General features: G+C 37.1%; 1 protein-coding gene across 1 annotated transcript in view; it reads left to right on the forward strand.

The window, feature by feature from the left end:
- The window catches only part of FBXO36 (F-box protein 36), a 722785-nt gene that overhangs the window by 137974 nt on the left and 559272 nt on the right, over nt 1–25539 (forward strand). The window contains exon 4 of the mRNA XM_044071974.1: nt 12768–12940. Coding sequence (XP_043927909.1) covers nt 12768–12940 — 173 coding nt within the window. The remainder of the gene's footprint in view (nt 1–12767; nt 12941–25539) is intronic.

The raw sequence follows: 25539 nt of genomic DNA on the forward strand, positions 1-25539 counted from the left end.
AATGGTAATATTCACAAGTTCTAATCTTCAGCCTACAGCAAGTTCCAGCAGTTCTGAAGAGAATGCTGACAGTTTGGGGCTTCCACTTACTCAAGCAACACCAAATGCTATGAATGGTAATGTTTTGACTGTTCCATTTAATGGCATTACTGAATTTAGCTTCCAAGCTTGGAAGGCTAATAAATTTGACATTAAAAGTGGGGTTTCTCCACATAACATTGATAAAGTTAATGGTTTGGGCTCTTTGCAACAACAGCTGCATGTCTTTGAAAATAAAATGAGCCAGTTTAAGAGACTGCAGTTAGACAATGTGTATCTACGTGAGTGTTTGGGAAACAGGTGGATCCCAAAGGGCTTACGATTCTGGAGATTCCCTAATGGTGTAACTAAAGGCTCTGATTTTCATAAAGTACTTAGTGGGATCTTTGACAGAGCAGGATGTGAACTGATAGAGCAGTTAATTAATTTTAATGATCAGAGGATCGAGGTTTTGTCCAGTGAGTTGGACAATCTTGATGCCAGTATCACTTCTGACCTGTAATTTTTCCAGTATAAACATAACTATAATGAGATATTTAACAAAATTGACACTGAATGTAGTAAAAATCTTCAAAGGAAAATTAAAAATCTTCAAAGGGACACCGAATCATACGCCAATGGGCAGGTCTACCCCGATCCTATTGGGCCTAGAGACAAACCCACTGACGAGCCTTTCTCTCAACCTATGGGGTCCCAGGAGGGTTTCCCTAGTGAAAACCATGCCTCTAGAGAAGTGCAAGGGGAAAGAAGAACTGTTGAACTGAGGTGGTCTGAATGTATTCAGGCCCAAAGGGTGAATTTTTCATCTTCTAACAACGCTGGGTACTCTGAGGATTTTTACCATGACAAGGGGCTAGACCCAAGGCAGGGTTCAAGAGGAATGGCTCGAGACGGAAACAGTAGAGCTGAGTGAGGGCAGCTTAGCCTTTGCAAATGGCATTAACATCACAAACAGGTACTGAACTCAAATAAAGACTTTACCATTTTTAACCTTTCTGGTAAAGAATTTACTGATGAGCATGCCGATTTACTGGCAAAAAGGTTTGGATTTATTCCGGCCAGCAGGGCTAAAACTGATCGGACTTTAATTGATTTGAAACTTGTTGTTCGCAAGCTTAATATGGCTGTGTTTTTTAATGCAAATGGTACTAATGTTAATAATGTTTGTTCAAGTGATGTTTTAAAAAGATCTAGTAAATTCAATCCCCCACTACATGGGTTTCTGTTGATGTATGAACAAGTGTGTAGTAATGAATTTAGGAATATTATCCAAAAAACAGGGAAGAATTATGTTAACTTGAGTAGAACTAAAAAAACAGTTGTCTGAATTTATGTATGACAAATCATTGCATATCATGAAACCTGATAAGGGGGGAGGGGTGGTTTTCATGGACTTAATTGATTATAACAATAGGATGAATGCATTATTGTTAACTGATAGTTATCAAGAAATCTCTAGAAATTAATTTAATGTGGCCTATGCTAGAATTGATGTTCAGCTATTAGGCATGTTGTTTCAAGGGCAGATTGATTTAGATGAGTATGATTTCTTGCATAACAAATGGCCCGTGATAGCAGGTATATTCGGGATTCCTAAAATCCATAAGGATATACAACCCCCCCCCCCCCCCAGACCTATTGTGGATGGTAATAGGTGTAAGACTTACTACTTTTCCAAGTTTATAGACCATTGGTTAAATGCTTCTGTTGGGTCTATTTCCCAGATTTGTAAAGACTCCTGGGATTTTTTAAAGAAAATAGGGAATATGCCTTTTCAGGCTGATTATATTTTGGTTACTATTGACATTTGTGACCTATACCCTGTTATCCCACACGACACTGGGCTTAGATGGTTTGAGGATATTTTGGCAGAGATAGGTATTTTGTCCCAAGATTGTATTAACACTATCAGTGCCATCATGGAATTGGTCTTGTTAAACAATTTTTTGTTCTTTGAGAGACAACTGTTTAGACAACTCACGGTGTAGCAATGGGGGCAGCGTGTGCCCCAGTTTTGCAAATCTAGTTATGAGCTTCTGGGAAAAACATTTCATGTTTAATTCCCCTTTTTTGCTCTGGGTTAACCTTTTACACCCGCTTTCTGGACGATATTTTTATCGTCTGGAAAGATAGTTAAGAAAGACTTAACAGCTATTTCTAATACATTAATTCCACAATGTCATTTTTAAGATTTGTTCATGGGTATAGTGATTCGAGTATTTCTTATTTGGACGTGACTATTACTAAGGATTTGAGAAAGAAGCATCTAGTATCTAACATTTTTCATAAAATCACCTTTTCTAATAGCTATTTACATTTTGTAAGCCACCATCCTCATTGCCAGAAAAATCAGTGGTAACAGGCCAACTGGTTAGACTTGCCAGAATGATTTTTGAGGATGAGATTTTTGAGGATGAATGTCGGATTCTTTTGGAAATGTTCACTAAGTGAGGGTATCACATGGAATTTTTAAAACCTACATTTGATGAAGTGGCAAGTAAGCGGAAAAGTGGATTTTATGTCCCTTTGTTATATTATAATAATAGGGGAGTTCAAGATAGTGTCACTGGGAACTTGCGTGTGGGCTCTGATGCTACCACAAGTGAAATTCAGGTGTGTGATGGAAATAAGTACAACAGGTCCTTTATTTGTACCCTTTCTTTGGATAGTCATGACATTGTACAGTGAGAAATAATTGGCTACTGATATCTGCGAACCCCCAATTGTGCAGATTATTAGGTGATAAACCAATTGTGGTTTATAGGAAGGACCTTTGTTTCAAACAGTTATTGGAGAGAACACATAGTAGGGATTGCATTTCATCTGGCACCCAAGGTATGTCCAAATGTGGATGTTGTAGAACTTGTCCTCATATATTTGTAGGCTGTCAGTTTTTTCTTAATGGGTTTAAGGTTCTCATTAAGGAGAAATATAATTGTAACACCAAATGGGCTATTTATGCTGCCTGCTGCTTGGATTGTTCTGCCTATTACATAGGCAAAACTATTAGACAGGTGAGAGAAAGAATATATGAACATGAAAGAGATATTAAAAATAAAAAAGACACAAATGCTTTGTTCAGACATATCCGAAAAGCCCTGGGCACAAATTTGGGTATTTTGTCATAGAACAGCTTAAGAGGGATGATAGGGTAGAATTGTAGAAGAACATTTACTTGTGAGGGAATTGAAATGGCAGCTGAAGCTAAATTCCTTAGTGGAGCCATGACTTAATGATATTTGCGCATTTCACCTATTTTATATCTTAAAAGTTTAGAATGTTAATGTGATTGTATTTGAACATTTAGTATTTTTAATTTAAATAGCTTTTTATCTTAGAATGAACTGTTCACAGTTTTTATTTGTTTAATTAATGAGCTTAGATTCATGTGATAGTTTTAAGTACTAGTTATACTGATTGAATCGGCTGGTTCATTGTTCTGATGATGTCCTGATGAATGAAAGTGCTAAACCTTTTTGTTTCTGTTGCTGGTGTTCCAATAAACAGTTTTCACTGGTTTTTCGGCTTCTGGTTTGGTTACTATAAAATGAAAATTGACAACATTAGATAGAGAAGTTATGTACTCACCATAAAGTTCCATCTGTGTTGTCCATTTTCATTTATCCTCGACTCCCCACCCTCCTTCCCTCTGCCCTTAAGTTTTTGGTGGTTCTGATAATGGATCTGAGTAATACATAAAAAATGCACTACTGAAACATCAGCAACCAGTACTTATAAGTCCAACATCCAATGGCCTTTTATTTAACCAGAAAAAGCTCCACACTGGGAGCTTCATCAGAATAAAACACATAAACATTTAACTTATTTAAATAGCATAGAATCACACACCATTGGTCAATTGCAAACCAATTATGTCCTCATATAAATCAATTCTCTTGATTATACCATGTGTTAAAAGCCTTAAGAAAATCATTCTAAAAGATCTTAACATACAACTGATTTAAAAACGTTTATAAACCAATAAAAATGATTTCATAATTTTTGTGTATTTTATTACATCACAACTTATTAGCTCATTCCTCAAGTATTGGGGCTATAGACAAGGAATCGTTCAACCCAGGTAGTATGTTAGCTGCAAGCCTCAACTGCCATTGCAGCTACTTTTTAACTAATAAATTCTTCCAATCCCCTCCTTTAGGATCAAGTACTACTGCGTCTAATGTTCCAAATTTGAATTTAAGAAAACTATGACATAAAAGGGAATGCCTATAAAGAGCATTTGTCTCTTTTTTATTTTTGATTTCATAGTTGTGTTCATATATTCTATTTCTTATTGAATGTTCTGTTTTTCCCACATAGTATGCTTTGCAGGTCTCACAAACAGCCAAATAAACTATCCTTGGCATAAGGCAATTCCCTTTCTTAAATGTAGCCTTACTTCTCATAATATTATCAAGGAAAATTGTAGTTTCACTGTTGATGAAATTACACTGTTTACAACTGCCACATGGCCTTGTACCCATATTAGATTTAATATTGGTCTCCATTTTTTCTCTAGAAGTGCTTTAACATTCTTTCCTACTCTACTAGTAAATATGGGTTCTTCTTCCATCAATTTTTTAATATCACAGTTCAACCTAAAAATATTCTAATTATTTTTTATAATATCTTTAATACCACTCTAAAAAACTGTATTGAATAATACAGGCCTTCTCAAAATTATTTGGACATTGTACTGTTCCTTGACCATTATTTTGAGGGATGAGACCCATAACTAACAAGGGCATATATTTTTGCCGTATAGTTTATAAACATTTTGGATAATTTCATTCACCATCTTGATGGGATATTCCCTGTCTTTAAACGTTACCTAAATACATTAATTCCTTCTTTACGTTTCCTTGTTCTGATGTCAGATAGGGAATTCTGATAGCCTGTCCCTTAACTAAACTTTTCTTTGTACTAGGGGATGACAACTGGAGAAGTGTAAGTAAGCATTACAAAATGTACTTTTACGAAAAATGTTGGATTTGAAGATATTCATAGAATGTGAAATGGTAGTATCTAAATAAGTAATATTGGTGTTGTCACATTCAAAAGTAAATTGTAAGAATTCAATTGTTTCATTTAAATATTTAATAAACTCGATAATCCTCTCCTTTGTACCTCTCCATAAAATAAAAATGTCATCCAAAAATCTATTGTAAGTTATGATATTGGGCCAGTATTGACTACTGAACACATAACGTGCTTCCAATCCTAATAATACAATGCTGGCATACACCAGGGTGCAAGCTGCCCCCATTGCCACACCTTTTAACTGCTGAAAATATTGACCTTTAAAAAAGATGTAGTTATTTTCCAAGATTAGAGCCATTAATTCACAAACCAATTTAATGTCATCCTGACTCAATGATGACCGAGCATGCAAGGTCTCTTCAAATAACTCCAGTCCTGTTTTTGGAATGGAGGAAAATAAATCTTTTACATCAACAGTTAGGAACATTAAGTCTTTTGACCATATATCATTTTTTACTCACCCCAAAAATCACCAAGAGTCCTTAACTAAGTGAGATGTATCTTCTATCACGATTAACCATCTTGTCCACCATTAAAGCTAAAGGGTGGGTCTTGGACCCACCAGCTGAAACTATTGGCCTGAAGGGTGGCTCATTCATGTTTTTACATTCTTTGGATATCCCAAACACAATGGGTACTATGGGGTTACTGTTGGTCAAGAACTTATAAATGCCTAAGTTTATACGTTGTTCTATAACATATTCCTCAAATTGGAATTTATATGACCATAGGCAATATTTATCTGGTTTTTGGATACTTGAGTATAGTTCATTTCATCAGGGAGTATATTGTACATAACATTGGACTAACCCTGTGAATTAAACAGGACTGTGCCACCCCACTTATCTGGTGCCATAATTCTTAGAGATTTATCTTGTCTTAATTCATGTAACAGGTTAAGTTATTATAAAACCTTTCTTCTTTAGCCTAAAGCTGGTACATGTCTTCCACTACTGCAGACTCAAATGAATGTATCAATGGGTGAAGTGGTGGATTATATGTACTTTTTTTCTTTAATAAACTCTTGTTCGTATGATCACCTTCTGTAATGTATGGCTCATTGTTAGCAAACATAATATTCAAATTCAATTTTCTAGTGTACATTTTAAAATCAGTTATGCTGTCTACTATATCATGGATATTCAAGGGCACATATTTATTTATTTATTCTGATGAAGTCCCCAGTGTGGAGGAACGAAAGTGCTCAATTTATTGCTTTTTCTGGTTACATAAAAGGGCATTGGATGCCGGATTTATAAGTACTGGTTACTGATGTTTCTGTGGTGCATATTTTATGTATTATTTGGTTCCTTGTTTATGCACCTAACCTGATTCTTTTTGACTGTATTGGTTCTGTTAATGGACATATGCCATAATTGCCACTTCTGTTATTATTATTATTGTTGTTATATGTTTCCACATATGGACTCTATGAACGTTTTTGGGTTTCTATCACTCTGCCTGTCTTTCTGCAAACTTGATCTGAGGTAATAGGGAAAGGAGCATTGTGGGTTAGGGTTAGGCTCGAGAGAGGAGTAGTAATGGCCGGGTTGGTTCTGATGCTCGGAACCGAACCCACATGTCGAAAATAAATGAAAATGGACAACACAGATGGAACATTATGGTGAGTACATAACTTCTTCTTATAAAGTGTTCATGTCAATGATGGCTAAAACATTGATAAATATGGATCAGTGTGGTTTTGTGGAGGGGAGGCAAACATTTGACAACATTAACAGAACGCTGATGATCCAGAGGGAAGCAGAATATAAGAAAATACCATTGTTGTTGGTGGATCTTGATGTAGAGAATGCATTTGACAGAGTAAGCTGGGACTTTATGAGCAGGGCAATGGGAGCATTTGCATTTCCTGAAAAATATTATAAGGTTGATTAACAGGATATATGAGGGATTGGAGACAAAAACTGAAGTGGGTGGGGTCCTCTCTGATAATTTCTGCTTGAGTAGAGGAACCAAGCAGTGGTGTCCTCTTTTCCCTTTGTTATATGCATTATATTTAGAACTACTGGAAAAGAAAATAAGGGACTCAGAAATTCAGGGATACAATTGGTATGGTAATCAAGAAAAGCTGGCTGTATTTGCAGATTGCATTATTTTATACCTGACAAAACTAGAAAGGGACATTGCAGGGTTGTGGAACATTTTGAGACACTTTCATATCTTTTCAGGATACAAAATGAATGAAGCTAAAACAAAGGCAATAGCGTTAAATTATGTATCCTCATATGAACTGGTTCAGCTATATCCATATTTCTGGGGACATGATAAAAATGAAGTTTTTAGGAGAATGGATTAAAATGATTCTGGTGTGGCAGCTAAGGATATGTGGAAAGAGACTAAACAAAAATAATATAAAAACTGATAAAATTAAAGTTTTGTTATATGGATAGTAAGATACAAGCAGTTACAATGTTTTTAGTCACATTAGTTTTATATTCAGGTCAAGCATATTTTTATTAACCAGAGGTGAAGCTGTGGATAGCAATTAATAAAGAGCTGAAGGACTTTATCTGGGAGGGGGAAGATGGCAAGAGTCAAGGCGGATAAGCTAATTCTTCCAGTAGAACAGGGTGGATTACCTGATTTGAAGTGGTATGTCAGCGCTGCGTAGTTAAGGCTCCTATACATAGCACAAGCAGAAAACTATAATTCAAAGTGGAAAGGGATGATGATAAAGTGAGGGAAGCTCAAGAAACAAGGAGACACTGGGATTTTGGATGTAGGCCTTTAAGGAGAATAACAATAATCATACAGAATATTACATTCATAAAGTAGTAGAAAGTATCCTAAGAACTAAGCCAATAAGGGAATGGAGAAAGGAGATTTTGCCAATAGGGATGACTGCAGTTAGGAATATAGACAATAGGCAAGAGGGGGCAGGAATTTATTGGAGAAAACTGTTAAAGGAACCAAGATATTTGGAGCAAATAACTAGAGAGGGAAAGATGACAGAATGGAAAGATGTTAAGAATGTATTTGGACTGCAGGTTAGAGACTGCCTTCTCTACCAAAGACTGATATCAGAGTATAGGAAAAGAGAAAGAAATAGGGGCACCCTAAATGAAAGAGCAGCACTAGTAGAGTTTTTTAGTAGAATCTAGAACAAAAGCTGCCATTAAAAAAGGAATAATTAGTAGAGCATATAAAATATTGCATGATAACTATAAAAATCAATCAGAGGAGATTAGAAATGATAGGGAAGAGAGTTTGGATAAGCAATTCACAAAGAAACAATGGGAGGATATATGTATGTATGTCTCTCAAATATGCAACAAAATCTAAAAGATTTATGATTTTCGCTTGGAAATGTTTACATAGATATTTTTATACCCCAAGTATACCCCAGAGAACTTTTCCTCAAGTAGACAGCAAATGTTGGAAGTGTGATGGGGAAAAAAGAGGTAATTGGGAGTTTGCTGAGTTTAAGGATTCCCTGCAGGATGCACTGTTGGAGATGCTGGGTGGGTAGATTGGTATAACGAGGGAGATCATTTTTCTGAACTATAATACAGAATTGGAATTGCCTAGGCATGGTAAGGCCTTGCAGTGTTTAATTACGGTGGCTGCCAAAAAAAAGCAGTTACTAGAAATTGGAAATCAAAATCTAAACCAACTATACTAGAAGTAGTGAATATAGTAACATAAATAAAATAACAGGAATCAAGATCTTTAGAAAAGGGTAGGAGCAAATTACATAGAAAAAAATGGGAACTGTGGGAACAATACATATGGGGAGGAATGAGGTTTAGAAGAAGGCAGGACTTAAATGAGCTATGTAACGTTTGACTGAAAATTATTGTGTAGATTATAAGTGATGTATAATGTTTGCAACTGGGAGTGTGTCACTGGTTTATGATGTAAAATGCTTGCAACTAGGATTGTGTCAGTGTGGTTTGTTTTCATTTATATAAATTTATGATTGCCTAAGTCATAAGTGATGGTTTAATAAAGATGTTTCTTGTTTAAAAAAGGCAGGAATTGAATAATTTATGCAATGTTGCTTAGGTTATATGATATATATCAATATATGTGAAGTATAATGTTTGTAAACGTGAACTTTTTAATACAGTTTGATTCTTTTATATAAATGTAAATTTGCCTGTGTCACAAGTGATAATTAAATAAAGGTGTTTAAAAAAACACATATATGCTGAGAATGTTTATATAATTCAAAATAATTTTTCTGTGCTCGTATGGTGATGCATCGATGGCCATATACAATCATACAGAAATGGCACTCAAAATCCTATGGCAAAACCTATGAAAAATACTTGGCATGCACTTTGTGGTCATGCACATGAGCTAAGCCTCCATGTCCATACCACTCTGAAATAAAATGTAGCTATTGCTGTTATTTGAACTCCTTCAGTGGCTCATTGTACTCAAACAGTTATTCTTACTGGGCCCATGCACTCGTTGAGGGTTTCAAATCCCCTGGGAATTGTATGTTGTTCTACAGATTTTTGGTTTACAGTCTGCACACATGCTACATTTCCGTGATAAGTGTGTTTAATTGCCCCTTTTATTATACCTACTGCAGTATTTTGCCTTGCTAATGTACTGCTATGGTAACATTCAGTGGAAATGTCATGAGTTCAATTCCATTGAGGCATATCTTTTTCCTGTCTGCACATGTGATACATTTCCACGATGATGTATGTGTGTGTTTCATGACTGTTTACTCTGACTGCTGCAGTGGCTCACCTTACCAGTAAACTGCAGACATACAGTTGATGCATTGACTTACATCAGGGTAACATATATTCAGTATTTAATGAAATTCACCAGTGTATTATAGGTCCACTGCTAATATTGTGCAGTTGTCAAGACTAGTGAAGGTTGATACATCTGTTTCCTTATTTTATTCCACCTCTTCTTTGTAGGTTTCACTAATTCTTCAAAAGTCAGGCATTGTCATAATACCTTCTTTGCTTTGCTTTGCTTCTCCAATAATTGTTTTGTTCTGCAACTCTTTTTGCACTTTATGCTGCCCTTATCTGTGGATTCAGTTACTGTAGTGTAACCTCTGCTGCACGCTCAGTCATCATTGGTATTTTCCATTTCACTGCACATTACTCAATGTTATATTTTGTTATGAACAACTCGCAAAGCCATATTTCACAAATATGATTGATGTTTTATAATTTCACATTTATTCACTAATTTCAGTGTTGCTAGTCTTCTTCTTGATCATCTCCATTTCCCAGCACTAGACTCTGATTCAAGTCCAAGGTACTCCTGACTCTTCTAGTCAATTCTTGTGCTTTTTTTGTAACTTTCAAGCATTTTCCTTTGGAGCATTGAACAAGGTTTCTCTGGCCAAGTCTCTCTATGAGCCCTATTGTCAGAAGAATGTGAAGCAGAGTCTCATTCTGCTTGCTGGCTCACTTTCTGTTTGATAAACTTTTTTTTATTTCCTACGTAACCTGTTCTGCATCAAAAAAATATCCAATACCCCAGGAAAAAAATTTTGAAGACAGCTGGATACAGCAGTTGAATCTCACACCTGCCTCTCGACAGGCCCTGACTGGTGGGATAAATTTGCTTCTCTTCTGTCTGGAGTACAGTGAATACTCATTTGCCACAAACACTCTTCTGCCTCTGGTTTTTAATACTGTTCCATTCTGCCACAGTTTTGTCAGGATCAATGCTTTCTCCTGGTATGATTGCATCTTTACTAATATAGGTCTTGTCTGCTTTCTCATAGCCAGGTTTGGAGCATACTCTCAATGTGTTCTTTCATTTAACAAATCTTACTGTGGAACATCAGTCCAATTACTTATTTGTACTTTTATAAAATTAATATAGTCTGTTCTTTCCATTTTCTCTGGTACAGCAGTAAATCTCAGGTTTCATCTGTGCATTCTGTTTTTTTAACTCTTAGAAACAACTCTTCTTGAGAAGCCTCATGCTTAGCCAGCCTTTTCTTCATTTCAGCCTCTGTCTTTTGCAGGTGTATCAGTTCAGCAAAATAACTAGTTAAAGCTTCTTTTGTTTTTTTACAGACGTTTGTTATTTGAGCTGATATATTCCTTCATTTTTAGAGCATTTGATTTATTTTTTTCCTCTAAATTACTGGAAGCCATCTCTTGAGCTAAAGCTGAAGCTTGAACTACTTTTTGTTGAACAGCTGCTGGATCCTTCCCAGACAGTGTTTTCTCTTCACCTTTTCTGGTTCTCCAAATTTCATCTCTGCTGGCATGCAGGTAGTTTACTTACTAGCCTGTAACCGGATTTTACACAAAAAGCATTTTTAATGTCACTTCTTTTCCTCATTTTCTGTTTTCTCACTGTGACTGGTAAAATTAAGTTGTTGATCAGTGTGCAGACATCTTGGAAATTCCAATGCTACTAATTTATTGATGAATTGTGTTCATTGCACGTATTTCCATATCTTTTTATTGCACCAAAGATAATGTAAAAAAAAACTCTAATATTTTCAGAGCACGTTTTCCCTGCATTATAGTGTAATACATTCTGTTTATTCCAGTTTCTCTGGTACAGCAATAAATCTCAGGTTTTATCTGCACATTCAGTTTTTTTAACTCTTAGAAGCAGCTCTTCTTGAGAAGCCTCATACATATACAGCTTTTTCTTCATTTCAACTTCTGATTTTTCAGTTGTATCAGTTCAGCAAAATAACTAAAGTTTCTTCTGTTTTTTTTCCCAGCCTTTTGTTATTTCAGCCAATGTATTCCTTCAGTGGTTCATTTATTTTAATCACCTCTGAGTACGTTTGATTTATTTTTCCTCTAAATGACTGGAGGGACTGACTAATCTGACTTTTAGCCTATGCAGAAAGGGTTTTGCAGCCTTTACCCAACTATGAAAGTTCTGTAACAGTTTTTTGAACTTGTATCATGAGAGTGCAACATAAAATGAAACTACATGGGACTTGCAAAAACTTCTAGAAAATGTTTTAGTATGAGTCTTTGACTCCTGCACCCCTTGAACATTTATAATAAAAACTGAGGTCAACACACCTTAGGGGAAATAGTATTTTCTTCTTTGTAGTAACCTCAGGTAATGAATATTATGTCACCTGTTTGGAATCCTTATTTCACTCAAATGGTCACCTGTTTGGAATCCTTGTTTCACTCAAATGATCCTCCTTACAGCATTTGACTACCAGTATTAATGAATATGGCTACCCAACAGCAAACATTCTATTATTTGCTAATCTACTATTAAAATGAGCATCCCATATAACTGTTCTTCTCTTTTTTTCATTTCTTGAAATGGTGTTAATAATAACATTACTCACAGAAAGAAAGAGTTGTAGAACAGGTATTCTCAGTGAATATTAAGTATCTGGAACTGTTCCAAGTTGGAATAACATTTGCTTCAGTCAAATCAAGCACCAACCAACATTTGCTGATGACCCTGCCAGATTTAGATGCAGTGATGCTTCATGACACAAACTATTTTATCACTGAGAATCATCAACAGTCTCAGACTGTAGAGACTGCATTATTAGATTATAAAAGCAAAAAGGTGGCAAATGCTAATTTCTGTCTTAAATCAAGCCGTATTGAGTTTAAATTATATTTTATCTAGAATCATATATAATTTAATTATATTTATTAAAAACCTGAATGATAAAACTTCATCTTATATTTTTGTGCCACTAATGCGTTTTGTGTATTGTATGTATCTTTAAACTGCAGTTCAGATTGGCATCGTGTTTGGCAAAAACATCCTTGCCTATGTCCTCAATCTGTGTCGAGGTAACTTTGACTACTTGGGCCGACTTCCTGATTCTGTGCTTCTGTATATAATTTCCTTTCTGGATTTAGAAGATATCACTACCCTTTCTCAGACTTCCCATAAATTTAAGAAGGTAAGAATTTATACAGAATAATTTGTAATTAAACCTACTTTGTGCTTTATTTGCTTATCTGTGCTGTATAGTAATATTTTTTTACAAGCCTCCCCTTCATACTTTGTTTCTTGTGTCATTTAAATGCAATTCATTTTCATTTTTTACTGCTAACATACCTCTTTAAAATTTTGAAAAACTCCTTTTCTTAATTTTGAAAACAATTATGGCACCATATTGAACAGAGGACACTGATTGATAAGTAAAGACACATGGGTCTTGTTAGCTTACTTGACTACCTGGCTTTCACTGATTTGTGATAACTCATGCAACTAGTTAGCATTGCTAATATAATGAAGTCATATCAGGTATTATTGGCATTTATAATATCAGCCTCATAAAAATTATAACTGTGACTCCGCTGCACTGGCCCAGTAATCAAGGAGCCTCGGTCCTCATCACTGGCAACAGTGAGGGATGCATACAATGGGGGGATGATAAGTACACACACTGTAAAATGCAGTTTCCCGTAAGAGCACACAGAGATCACATTCAGTTTGGGGCTGGTTTCTCCCTCTTTCTCCAGATCCCCAGTAAGACTCCTCACTGGCACAGCTATAGGGTTAAGATCTCAGCTGAGGGGTCAAGCCAAGGCCTCCAGCACCATCTCTGTCCAACCAGTGCTTCATGTCCCTGCCCAAGTAGCTAGCACACACACACACACACACACACACACACACACACACACACACACACACACACACACACACACACACACACTCTGAGATTTGATTTACATACAAACACACAAACACTCCTGGGGTAGGCTGGCACAGGTTTAATAGCTATGCACCCTTCTTCGCAGACTGTAAGATAGTTATAACTGCCACCAGCCCCTACTTAAAAACTACTATAAGGCGCTTACAAAGTGTGTCCAATCCTACTGTGTAATGTTACTATTATCCAAATGGTAGTTTTGACCAAGAAAAAGGCTATTTAGGAGTGGCCTGTACGGTGTCATCAAATGCATATGCAAGTACTCTTGGAGCTTAAATATGTCTCACACATTTCAGCCACAAAGATAGGTTTAAATATATTTAATAATTACTAAAAGAACAATACAATACCCACAAAACAAACACAGTTACTTCAGAGTACAGAATCACAGGAAATATTTTAAAACAACATTGCAAGACAGTCTCAAATAAATACAGAAAACATCTAAACTAATCACTACTATATTTCTGTATATATCTAAAAGAGATACTATGCCCTAAGTCTTACTTACAAGTACAGATGGTGATGATGATGAGTAGATGTTTCCAGGTCAAAGACAAAATACAAAATGCCCAGTCTATGAGAGAGTTCTTATATCAATATCAAATATTACTGCTGGGTTAGCTTGGATGACATCACTTTTTGTCACCTGACTTTAGTTCCCAAGCTAAATCAGAAACTAATATATCTGTGTTAAAAATACAAATCTCACAGATGTGCAGCTGCTAGGAAGTCATAAAGCAATAAAACAATTTTACATTTCAGACCTAGTAATTACTTCTCTCCAAGACAATAGAGAAACCTCTAGCTCTAGACATTATGTCTGCTTCACTCAAACTAAGAGATAACACAATCGTAAAACAATTTCAACTTGTTTTCTTGAAGTTTTGTAAGTTAATCTTCTATGCTCCAGCAGGGTATGCTGTGGTTACATTCTTCAAGCTCAGTACATAACATACAGTTCTGTATAAATCATATCAATATTCACAAATGACACAGAATTATTTACAAAATTCCAAATAGCTGGGCTGACAGTGTCACAATAAGTATAATATTTTGCTGTATTTTGTCATGAAGGATTTCCCTAGAGTCACATACTCTTGTGTTCTGTGTCTTGGATGTCCCAGATCCAGTCTGTTTATTCATATTGCAACTGTCTGCATACATCAGGTAAATGTAATATCTTCTTTTTCCAGTTTTTTCTTTTTCTTTTTCAGACCAAGATTTTTAAGGTCAAAATATTTTATCATTCAGTGAGTATATTCAGTATTTTTTCAAAGTGACAATATCCTCTAGGATAATTCTCAGTATTCTATATGAAACATTCATCCAGTATAACCTTGCCATTTACCAGCTATCATGATGGTTTTTGCAGTAGGACTTGAAACTAATTAATTCCAGGCCTCTTCAGCTGTACTGACCTATGGTGCATAACCCATGTTTGCATGCCATTAATTGCTGATTTCCAAGCACTTCTCAATACATGTTGGATTACCATAATAAAGCCCCTAGCCCTCTCTATACAAAAACCTAGACAACAACTTTATTGAATCCACCACATCATTTAGATACACTGGCATTTGGCTTGACTAGCTTCTCAATTTCCAAGGCCACATTCAGAAAATCAGGTCCAACGACAACTATTTCCTCCTCTGAGCCAAAAAGATCTCATTTACTCTCACAGAATGCTAGGGAAACCTTAGGCAAAGGTGTCCTGCTTGCACAACTAGAATACGGTTTATCCATATTCACCGCTGCCTTACAAAAACTGCTGCCACCTTACAATCTCTTTGTAATAAAATCTGCTGTTTTATTACCAACTCTCCTCAGTGTGAACATCATTGAAATACCCTGGAAAAGGGAAATTGGCCACCAATTAAAGGCATAGTCAGCCTCCTTCATGGCTCCCTTCTCTTCGAACTCCTAAGCCACACACCACCCCCAAGTACGAGATTAACTACAGCCAACCCCCATTATAACCTAAGAAGCCAATCCACTAATGATTCTCCTCTCAAAACTCTATCCACTAAACTTCATTCCACAGACAACAGCTTCACTGTTCTTGGCCCTAAATTGTGTCAGCCATTGTAAACTGATCTTACTGAAATTAGAGACTACAACCAGTTCAGACCTCAGTTCAAACAAAACCTAACTGAACAATACAAGTCACATGTCAGAACACAGGCCACGTCACCTAACTCGAATGGTTGCAATATTACATTCATCCCAGAAAACCCTGACTGCTTAATTTTCTAAGCTTTCCAACATATAAACTCATACGCACTGCCTCCCCATCTGCCCTATCCATTCCCTACTATATACCTTATATCCACTTCTCCTGTTAGCCCTTCTATTGCATCTCTTAGTATTCTATAATTTCTTCCCTCTTCACTGCAAAAATTTCCTTCCAAACTTCTATATACTATGTCTGTTTTTTAGCTGGACCACATTTACCTAATCCATAATGCTTGTATTGCACATTTTATACCCTGATCCTATTTCTTTTTAAATTTCTTGTAAATGTATATATATTTTTATATCTTTGTTATGTTATGTAACTATACTGTATAATTTAGTTATACCTTTAATCTAACTTTACCATTGCTACTATGTATATAAACTGGCCTGAGCCAGCATATGATCAGATATGATCAGTGCTGTATCCTGATAAACAAAAAGAAATAAATAATCACTTCTATTATCTCACACTGCATTATTAACTCATATAGACTCTATATATTTTACCGAATAAAAACGTATAGAAGAACACACATTTGAAAATAGACTTAACTATCATTAAATGATAATGTGATTATCAAAGTATATACCTTTTTATCATGTAGATAAGACATTAATGCTCACATCAAATATACCCAGTGCTGCATGAAATATCCCCCGTATATCTATGCCATATTTGCCATTTTTGTAGGTTCTTTTGACTTTGCCCTATCAAGCATTTTTCTTTTTCTTTATGTAATAACTCAATCATGTCCACTAACTTGTATATCTTTGGGGTGGTGGTGTCTTCTCTTTTCCATTTATGAGTTATGACTTTCTTTACTAGCAAGTTTACAATCCATGTCGATTTTTTTATCACAGTAGTGCTCTGGGTGTCTTCCCAGACCCCATAAAATGGAATTCTGTTGTCATGTGTATTATTCTTCCAGTTACCCCTTGCAACAGAGTATTTTGGTCTATTTTTAACTGGGCTAATTCCTTACACCTCCAAAAGATATATCCCCATGGGCCTCTTTCTCCCTCACGACATCTCTTAACAACCTGGATTTGCCACTGGGAATAGTTTTGCCAGCCTGGCTGGTGTATAAAAAAACTTATGTTTGTATTTCCACCAAACATTTTTTTTAATCTTCTGGCTTTTACTGACACCATTGGCATCCAAATAATTTTCTCCCAAAGCCTGTCTGTTATATCTTGTTATCTCTATTCCAAAAAAAAAATGCCTAGTCATTTCTTTTCCCATTTATCATTCACTTTTTCAAATCTATTAATGTCAAAGAAAAATACTTCAAAAGACCAAAAGCATAAGGTTCAGTTCAGGTATCTTTATTCTTGCGCAAGGAGACAAAAAATGCAGTTACAGAGTTTGTCTGACTAAATCAGGAAGTGTCACAATTATTATACCTTTCTTTCAAGACATTGCCCACTACGACTGACGTAGTAGATCACCAGTTCACAATTCTGTTACTTTACAGATGTTTCTCACATTTCTAGCTGACTCTTCAAAGTTTAAAAAAGATTTTTCAGTAAACAGGATGGCCTTGACGACCACCGGTCAATTATAACTTTCTTGCTATGTGATGTTACAAGTCTAGGTACTATGGCTAATTCAAGCACAATGCAAGTACAGATTTCTGAAGCAGTTCATTGTTTATAGTATCTAACTTTCTTGCAGCTTGTGCACTTATTCATTAGCACGAACAGAGCTTATTTTCCATAATGAATGGATCTACAGAAATTATTATTATTCTCCATTTAATTTCCTGACCTAGCAGAAAATCACCTGCTTTCCAGTACATTTCCAAAGCATAAACATGTATTTTTGCTGTGCTAGCAAACTAGGTCAGAGTGCATCTTGCAGTGTCAGAAAGCACAATTTCAGAAAAGCATGTTTTCAGTTTCAAATAGAACTAATGTTGCATATAGAATAAAAACGTGTTAATCTTCCCTTATTTAAAATAAGCATTGCACACATATGTTAATACATATTTTTCTAACATTTCCCCCCCTGTTAATACTTTTTATTCTATTTCAAAAGCATAAACAGTTTGTTTCTTCTCCTAACCTCTTCCTTTGTGGATTTGCAGCTAAGAGAGTCATTCAGTTTAAACTTATGAAAGTGTTTCCTTTTTCAACAGTTCTTCAATTTCAGTACTTTGATACAAAGTCTCAGAAACTGACATGTCTATAAAATCTTTGATTATTTTTTTCATGCAGGGAATACCACAGCAAATACATGCTCCTAACAGAAGTAATCCCACACAAATGGCAATCAGGATGTTCATTAGGATGGAACCCCACCCCCCAAACAAATTCTGGAAAAAGTCCGTCAGTGGGTTCGGGCCTGGCCTGGTGATGTCTGACACTTGCTGAATCACTTCCAAATGATCGTTGATCTCGTGTTTATTGTCGGGAATGAACGAACAACACTCGTCTTTGATTAAAGCGCACGTACCATCTCTCGCCGCTAGGGTGAAGTCAAGAGCCATGCGGTTTTGAAGCACCACAGTTCTCATCGCATTCAGTTCATCAGTCATTAATTCAAGAGCAGAAAAAGTTGCATTGCTCATGACCTTGAGAAGTTTGGATAGCTTTCTCAGTTCCCAAATTGATTTAACTGCACCATATGCAGGGGCTATGCCAGCCCAGGATATGATAGTGTCACTCAAGTCCATGTGTGCTAGTTTACTTTTGTCTTTTACGGAGTTATGGTTTCTCCAGCCTACTATGATCTGTTCCACCGGATTCTCAGGTTTCTTGATTGGATTTTCAGGTTTCTTTGCGACGTCTCTGACGTTTCTAATTCTCCCATGAGGCAAAGCTGTAGTGTGTCGTATGGCCGGGACCAGGTAACCCAAAAAACAACTGCTGGACCAATTCTCAGGCAACCATTTGTATGCCTTTTTCCCACATATGAAATAACAGTTTTCTACCTTAGTATTGATATACACCTTCCCTGCATGAAATATTTTCTTATCTATAATAGACAGTTGCTTTAAAAGAACAGGATTATGTTGTATATCACTGACAGTTTTATGCAAGGACTCAAAGTATGAGTCATAATCTGCATCACAAATTGTTTCTGTATTTTTAGCATTTTTAGGTTTAATATAACATTTATAAGAAACCGTTACATTACATTTGCTCCAACCTACTTGAATTGTGTCATTCTTAAAAAAGCATACAATTCCTGTTTGTGTAACAGGCAGGAATAATGCAATTTTGTCTCTAGATTTTACAGGTGTAGTCTCAAAAATCAAGTTTTCCCAGGTCTCATTGACCCCTAGGGGAACAGCAGCCATCAATAATCCCCTGTATGCTGTTGGTATAGCTGTGCAAATCCAACAATTCGAAATATTAAAAGTCTCAGCATACACATATTTGATTGCTTGGTAAGTGTTAAAGTTCGGATGCCAGTCTATGAGTGTTGAATCATGTTTGTTCAGTCTAGCTGGTGTGGTTGAAGAAAAGAAAGGCCACAGCAAAAGCCACAGCAAAAAGAACATTGTCACTAATGCAGTTATTAAGATGATTATGCAACACTGCTGAAGTCATTCAGCATTTCTATTATCTCTGGGTCTTGTCATTCTACTGCTGCTGTGTGTTAGCAAGAGTTTTATCAAATTCAAAGTTTTTGACTAGTTTACAATGTGTCAAATGAATCCAAGATGAACGTTCCGCAATCTTGACTGCTGTGGGCATGCTCAGCAGTACTTGATACGGACCTTCCCATTTTGGTGTCGTCCAATTCTTCTTTTTGATTGTCTTCACCCAGACCCAAGTGCCTGGGGTTACTGCTACTTCGGATGGTTTGGTTTGGTCTTTATCTGAAACAGAATTAAACTGTAAAAGATGTTTGTTATTCAGCATACTCCTCATATACTCTGCAAGTGTCCAATCTGCTTCCTGGTCTGCAGGCATGAGAGGTTTCCACTGAGGTATATAATAAGCTCTTCTGAAAATCTTTTCGAAAGGTGTCAGTCCTTTTGCATTCGGAACAGTTCTCATGCTCAACAGTGCCAGGGGCGAACAGTACACCCAGTTCTTCTGTGTCTCAGCTATGAGTTTTTTAAGCTTATTCTTTAAAACTCCATTGTGCCTCTCTACTAACCCTGCAGATTGAGGGTGATATGCACAGTGATGTTTTAAAGAAATCCCAAAATACTGGCTCAACTGTTGTATAGTTTGGTTAACGAAATGTGTACCATTGTCACTGTAGATCCTTTCCGGTATGCCAAATCTAGGAATAATTTCTTTAACTAGGGTCTTTGCAACAGTGGCTGCATCTGGTTTACTAGTCGGAAAGGCCTCCACCCATTTGGAGAACATATCCACAATGACAAGGCAGTACTTTTTATTTTCACATTTGCTCAATTCTATGAAATCCATACAGATAGTATGAAACGGATACGGTGGTGTAGGGAAACTCCCTTGCTTGGGCTTTAATGCCCCTTGTGCATGATGTTTATTACAAGTGTGACATGACAGGCAAAAGTTTTTAGTGTAGTTTGTAAACCCGTACGTAGCGAATACCCGATTCACTAACTGTACCATCCTCCCTGTTGAGACATGGCTTTGCCCATGGCTCAACAAAGCTGCATATCTAAATAAATTAGACGGTAATATTGGTTTTCCCTCTTTGGAGATGTATAGCCCTTCCTTGAGAATTGCTCCTCGTTTTTTCCATTTTTGTTTTTCAGCTTGTGTAGTAAGTGTCAGCATTGTTTTCAACATTTCTAAGTCTAAAATCTCAGAAGGTTGTAATTCCTCGTTCAAAAGAAATGCTTCTGAGCTGCTTGCTCTGCAGCTGTGTCAGCTCTCGCATTGCCTTTTAAAATCCTATCTTGTTGTTTTGTATGAGCTAAGCATTTACAAATAGCTACTTTCTGAGGCAACTGAATAGAATCTAACAAATCTAAAATAAACTGTGCATGGTTAATCGGTTTGCCAGTAGATGTCATCATTCATCGATTCTTCCACTGTTGTGCAAAAACATGTACAGTAGAAAAAAGCATACTGGCTGTCTGTGAAAATGTTTACGCTTTTACCCTTTGCTAAGGTACATGCCCGTGTTAAGGCAATCAACTCTGCTGCTTGTGCAGATAAGTTATGTGGTAGAGGTTTCGCTTCTGCAATCTCAGTATCAGAAACTACTGCATAACCTTTTGCATGAGCCATCCACGTAATATGTCACCTCGGCATCATCCAAGGGAACATCCGTGAGGTCTTTTCTAGGCAGTGTCTTTTGCTCAATTACCTGTAGGCATTTATGGGGTGTGCCATCCACAGGCGTTGGGAGCAAGGTAGATGGATTCAAAGTAGTACATCATTCAATTGTCATGTGAGGTTGGCTCAGCAATATAGTCATACAAGAAAGATGCCTAGCAGGGGAAAGATATGCTACTTTTTCTTGCAGTAAAATGATTGCGACTGCATGAGGCACTCTCAATGTGAGAGGGTGGAATAACACTACTGAGGCTGAAGTCTGCACTGCCATTGCAACTGCAAATACTGCTTGTACACAGTGGGGTAGTGACCGTGCCACTGGGTCCAGTTGTGATGAATAATAAGCAATGGGGCGTTGTTTGTCCCCATGCTGTTGAGTCAATACTGATGTCATATAACCTTGCTTGCAATCTACAGTTTGAAAAAAACATTTGTGATAATTTGGTAATCCTAAAACTAATGATGATGCTATCAATTGTTTCAGTTTGCAGAAAGTTAATTCTGCTTCTGGTATCCACTGTATTAAATCTTGTGCTGCCATAGGCTTCTTAAAAATCAGGTCGGTTAAAGGTGCAGATTCCAAAGCATAGTTTGGGATCCAGCTTCGACAAAAATTAGTCGTGCCCAGAAGGACATCATTTCCTTCTTGGTTGTGGGTTTAGGTGCTTGTAAGATCGCTACTTTTCTGTTCTCATCTAATGTTCTGCCATCTTTGGATATTACATATCCAAGGTATTTCACTTGTTTTCTCCAAAGCTGCAATTTATTTTTGCTTACTTTGTGTCCTTCAACTGCTAGGAATTTTAATAATGCTATAGTATCTTCCTTACAATCTCGCTGGGTAGGGGCGGCCAGCAGGATGTCATCAACATAAAGTAAAATTTGACTACCTCTCGGTGGGATAAATCCCACCAAATTACTTGCCATCTCTTGTGAGAATATCGTTGGGCTTTCACTATAGCCCTGTGGTAGTCGTGTATATGTATACCGCTTCCCCTGAAATGTAAATGCAAACCAATACTGGCTGTCAGGGTGTATCGGTATTGAAAAGAATGCGTTGCTGATATCTACCACAGAAAAATACTTCTTAGGTTCATAGGTTCATAGGTTCATACTAGGCTATCTGCCCGAGGGCATTTATAAGCCTAGCCCATAGTTTTGTGGCTTACGCCACCCCTTTAGTTTGGAGAAACTATGCCCATTATTTTGCTGTGCCTCTGTCGAGCAGTGACACTGAGGTAACCCCTGGGGTGTATCTGCGATCTCCCATCCATTGGTCAAGATTCCTCTTGAACAAGGCCAGCGAGGTGCTCTGCCTCACATAAACCGGGATTTTGTTCCACAGCATAGGGAGTCTTTGGGTGATGAATCTATCCCTCCAGCACGTCCTATTAATAACCGTGTCGAGGTTTAAGTCTCCTGCCCTTGTGGCTCTGAGGGATCTAGATTTTTTGAGATGAAGCATGTTCATCAAATCTGGGTTTGACATGGCCTTGTATGTCAGGCAACTTCTGTTGAGGTTTTAAATCATTCAACAAGGTATGTGGATCTGGCACCGTAGGTGTTCTTGGTATTACTGCGTCATTTACAGCTTGTAAATCTTGGACCATACGCCATTCTCCGTTTTCTTTTTTAACGGGGAATAAGGGTGTGTTACATGGCGAATCAGGAGATTCCACCAGTATTCCCTTCTTAAGCAAAGCTGCTATGATAGGTTTAATACCTGCCTCTGCATCTTTCCTCAAGGGGTACTGTCTCTTTTGTGGTCTAAATGCTGACTTTGGAGTGATAGTAACTGGTCCTGCTGTGTGAATAAGTCCTACGTCTGACTTCCCTGTTGACCAGAGAGTTTCTGGTATGTCTAACAAAGCTTTTTCTTCCTCTTCTAATAAGAGGGCTTCTCAGCTGTCTTTGCTGGACTGCAAGTGTACAGCTGGATGTGTTTGTGTTATCCAGTTCAGTTTCTGTTTTTGTATTCCCTGTTCTGACAGTTCTGATTCTGTCTGTTTTTCCCATTTTGTAACTTTTTCTCCTAGGTCTACCCATTTTAAATCTTCTTCTTTAGTTAAACTAACATGCGGTATTAGATTCGATTTGTAAAGTGAAAGAACTCCTGGGGTAATGAACAGCTAACTATACTGTTCCCTTTCATGTCCCAGTGCAAATTACACAGTACTAACCTGTTTGCATGATTTTTAAACAATTCTTGTTCATATTCTTTGTCAGGTCCTGGTCTATTACAATAATACAGAGTACAGTGCAACAGGTGCTGTATGTCAATACAAAGGGAGGGGAACTTACTGATAGCTACATTCATTAACTCTTCAGTTACTGCTCCAGGGCCAGTCATAACTAAGTCCTGGCTGTACCAGTAAAATGTCTCACCTTCCGTTTGCACTGCAAAAGTATTAGTTTGTCGCTGTGCTTCCATACCCTGCATAGTTGCAACTACTGCTATACCTAATAGTTGCATAAGATCTCTGCCCAAAAGATTCACTGGGCATTTTGCAGAAACAACAATTTTGCTTTTCTGGGTTAATCCTGAAACAGGATCTGTTATTGTAATGTTATGGGAGAGAGGCTCCCGATACAGCTGTCCATTAGCTGCTTTTACTAGTATAAAATCATGTGATTCTGAATTTTCTGGTAGTTTGGAGGGATGTACCAGGGTTCGTGATGCCTCTGAATCGCACAAAAATTTGACTTCCCTCCCTTCTACCAGGAGTGTCACTTCTGGTTTTGTGTCAGCTAGATAGAGCTCTAAGCTCAGTAAGGCTAGGTCTAATATTTCGTTTTCTTCACTATCGGTAGCTTCCTGCACTTCCTCTATTATCACATTCTCTGCTCCTTCTATCACATTCTCTTTTGTCCTTTCTCTATTATTCCTATCTAGTGATTCTTGACTTTCATATAGTCAGTCCTCACCTTCATCATTTTTGTCTTCCACTACTGCCTTCTTATTTTTCTTGCAATCCCTTGCCAAGTGTCCCTTTTTCCCGCATTTGAAGCACTCACCTCTTTTCTTTCTCCCTTCAAAGTCCTCTGATCGCTGATCAGATTGTTTGTTTCCCTGGGCATTCTTTTTGCCCTTTTGTCCGGACTGTACTAAATAAACTTCTCCATCTACCACAGCAAATACTTGGGCTTTCTTTTTCTTCTTGTTATTGAAATGTCTTTCGGCATGTCTAGCATATTCAAGCAGTGATTGTAATCTGCTTGTCCGATGGTCTACCATATGTTTAGTAATGAAACTACTTATGGGTGCAATACTGCCTTTCAAAAATGCATTCTTTAACTGCTGCTCATATGGGGAATCTTGTGTCTGGTCTTCAGGTACCTGCATTCCACAGTGGTTGTTAAAACATTCTAATAATCTGGCAAAATATCTATCAACAGTTTCACTTTCTTGTTAGATGCATTAATTAATGCAAGTCCAATCTGCCTTAGGCTTCCATTTCTCAGAAATTCAGTCTGTCAGACCTTTCACTCTGTTATCTAGTTCTACGCTGCTATGTGGGAGGGGCCTAAGTACAGCGTCACGGGGATTCCAGTTCCACTGATCATGTGCCAATCTGGACCTACTATTTGTCTGACTACTTTTTCTACTTCCTCTCCGTTTAAGTGATAACTTAATCTCATGCCCTGTAAGTCTTCTAAGAACTTTCTAAAATTAACTTTTGGATGGGGAATTCCCTCTGTGGCTTTCCGGAAGTCTTCCGGTGTCCACGGTCTGTATACTAAGAGAGTTGGGTCCTGCCCTTCTTATCCTGCCTGAGGATTTGATACTTCTGTGAGTGGGCATATCTCTTCTTCACTCATAGCCCGTGAATTTCCATTCATTTGATATAATTCAGTATCCCCTTTTAAATTACAGAGTTTGTCTGACTAAATCAGGAAGTGTCACAATTATTATACCTTTCTTTCAAGACATTGCCCACTACGACTGACATAGTAGATCACCAGTTCACAATTCTGTTACTTTACAGATGTTTCTCACATTTCTAGCTGATTCTTTAAAGTTTAAAAAAGATTTTTCAGTAAACAGGATGGCCTTGACGACCACCGGTCAATTATAACTTTCTTGCTATGTAATGTTACAAGTCTAGGTACTATGGCTAATTCAAGCACAGTGCAAGTACAGATTTCTGAAGCAGTTCATTGTTTATAGTATCTAACTTTCTTGCAGCTTGTGCACTTTTTCATTAGCATGAACAGAGCTTATTGTCCATAATGAATGGATCTACAGAAATTATTAATGTTAAGTTGTCAATCTCGCCTTCATTCTTGCTGGATGGGTTCGGAGCCGATCCTCGGCTCCGACTCAGCCACTTACTAAAGCTCGAGAGCTAATTTTACCGGCTCGAGGCAACCCTATATCC

Source organism: Protopterus annectens, chromosome 5.part0 (assembly GCF_019279795.1).
Source record: "Protopterus annectens isolate FY-2018-M chromosome 5.part0, PAN1.0, whole genome shotgun sequence".
Classification (NCBI taxonomy): Eukaryota; Metazoa; Chordata; order Ceratodontiformes; family Protopteridae; genus Protopterus; species Protopterus annectens.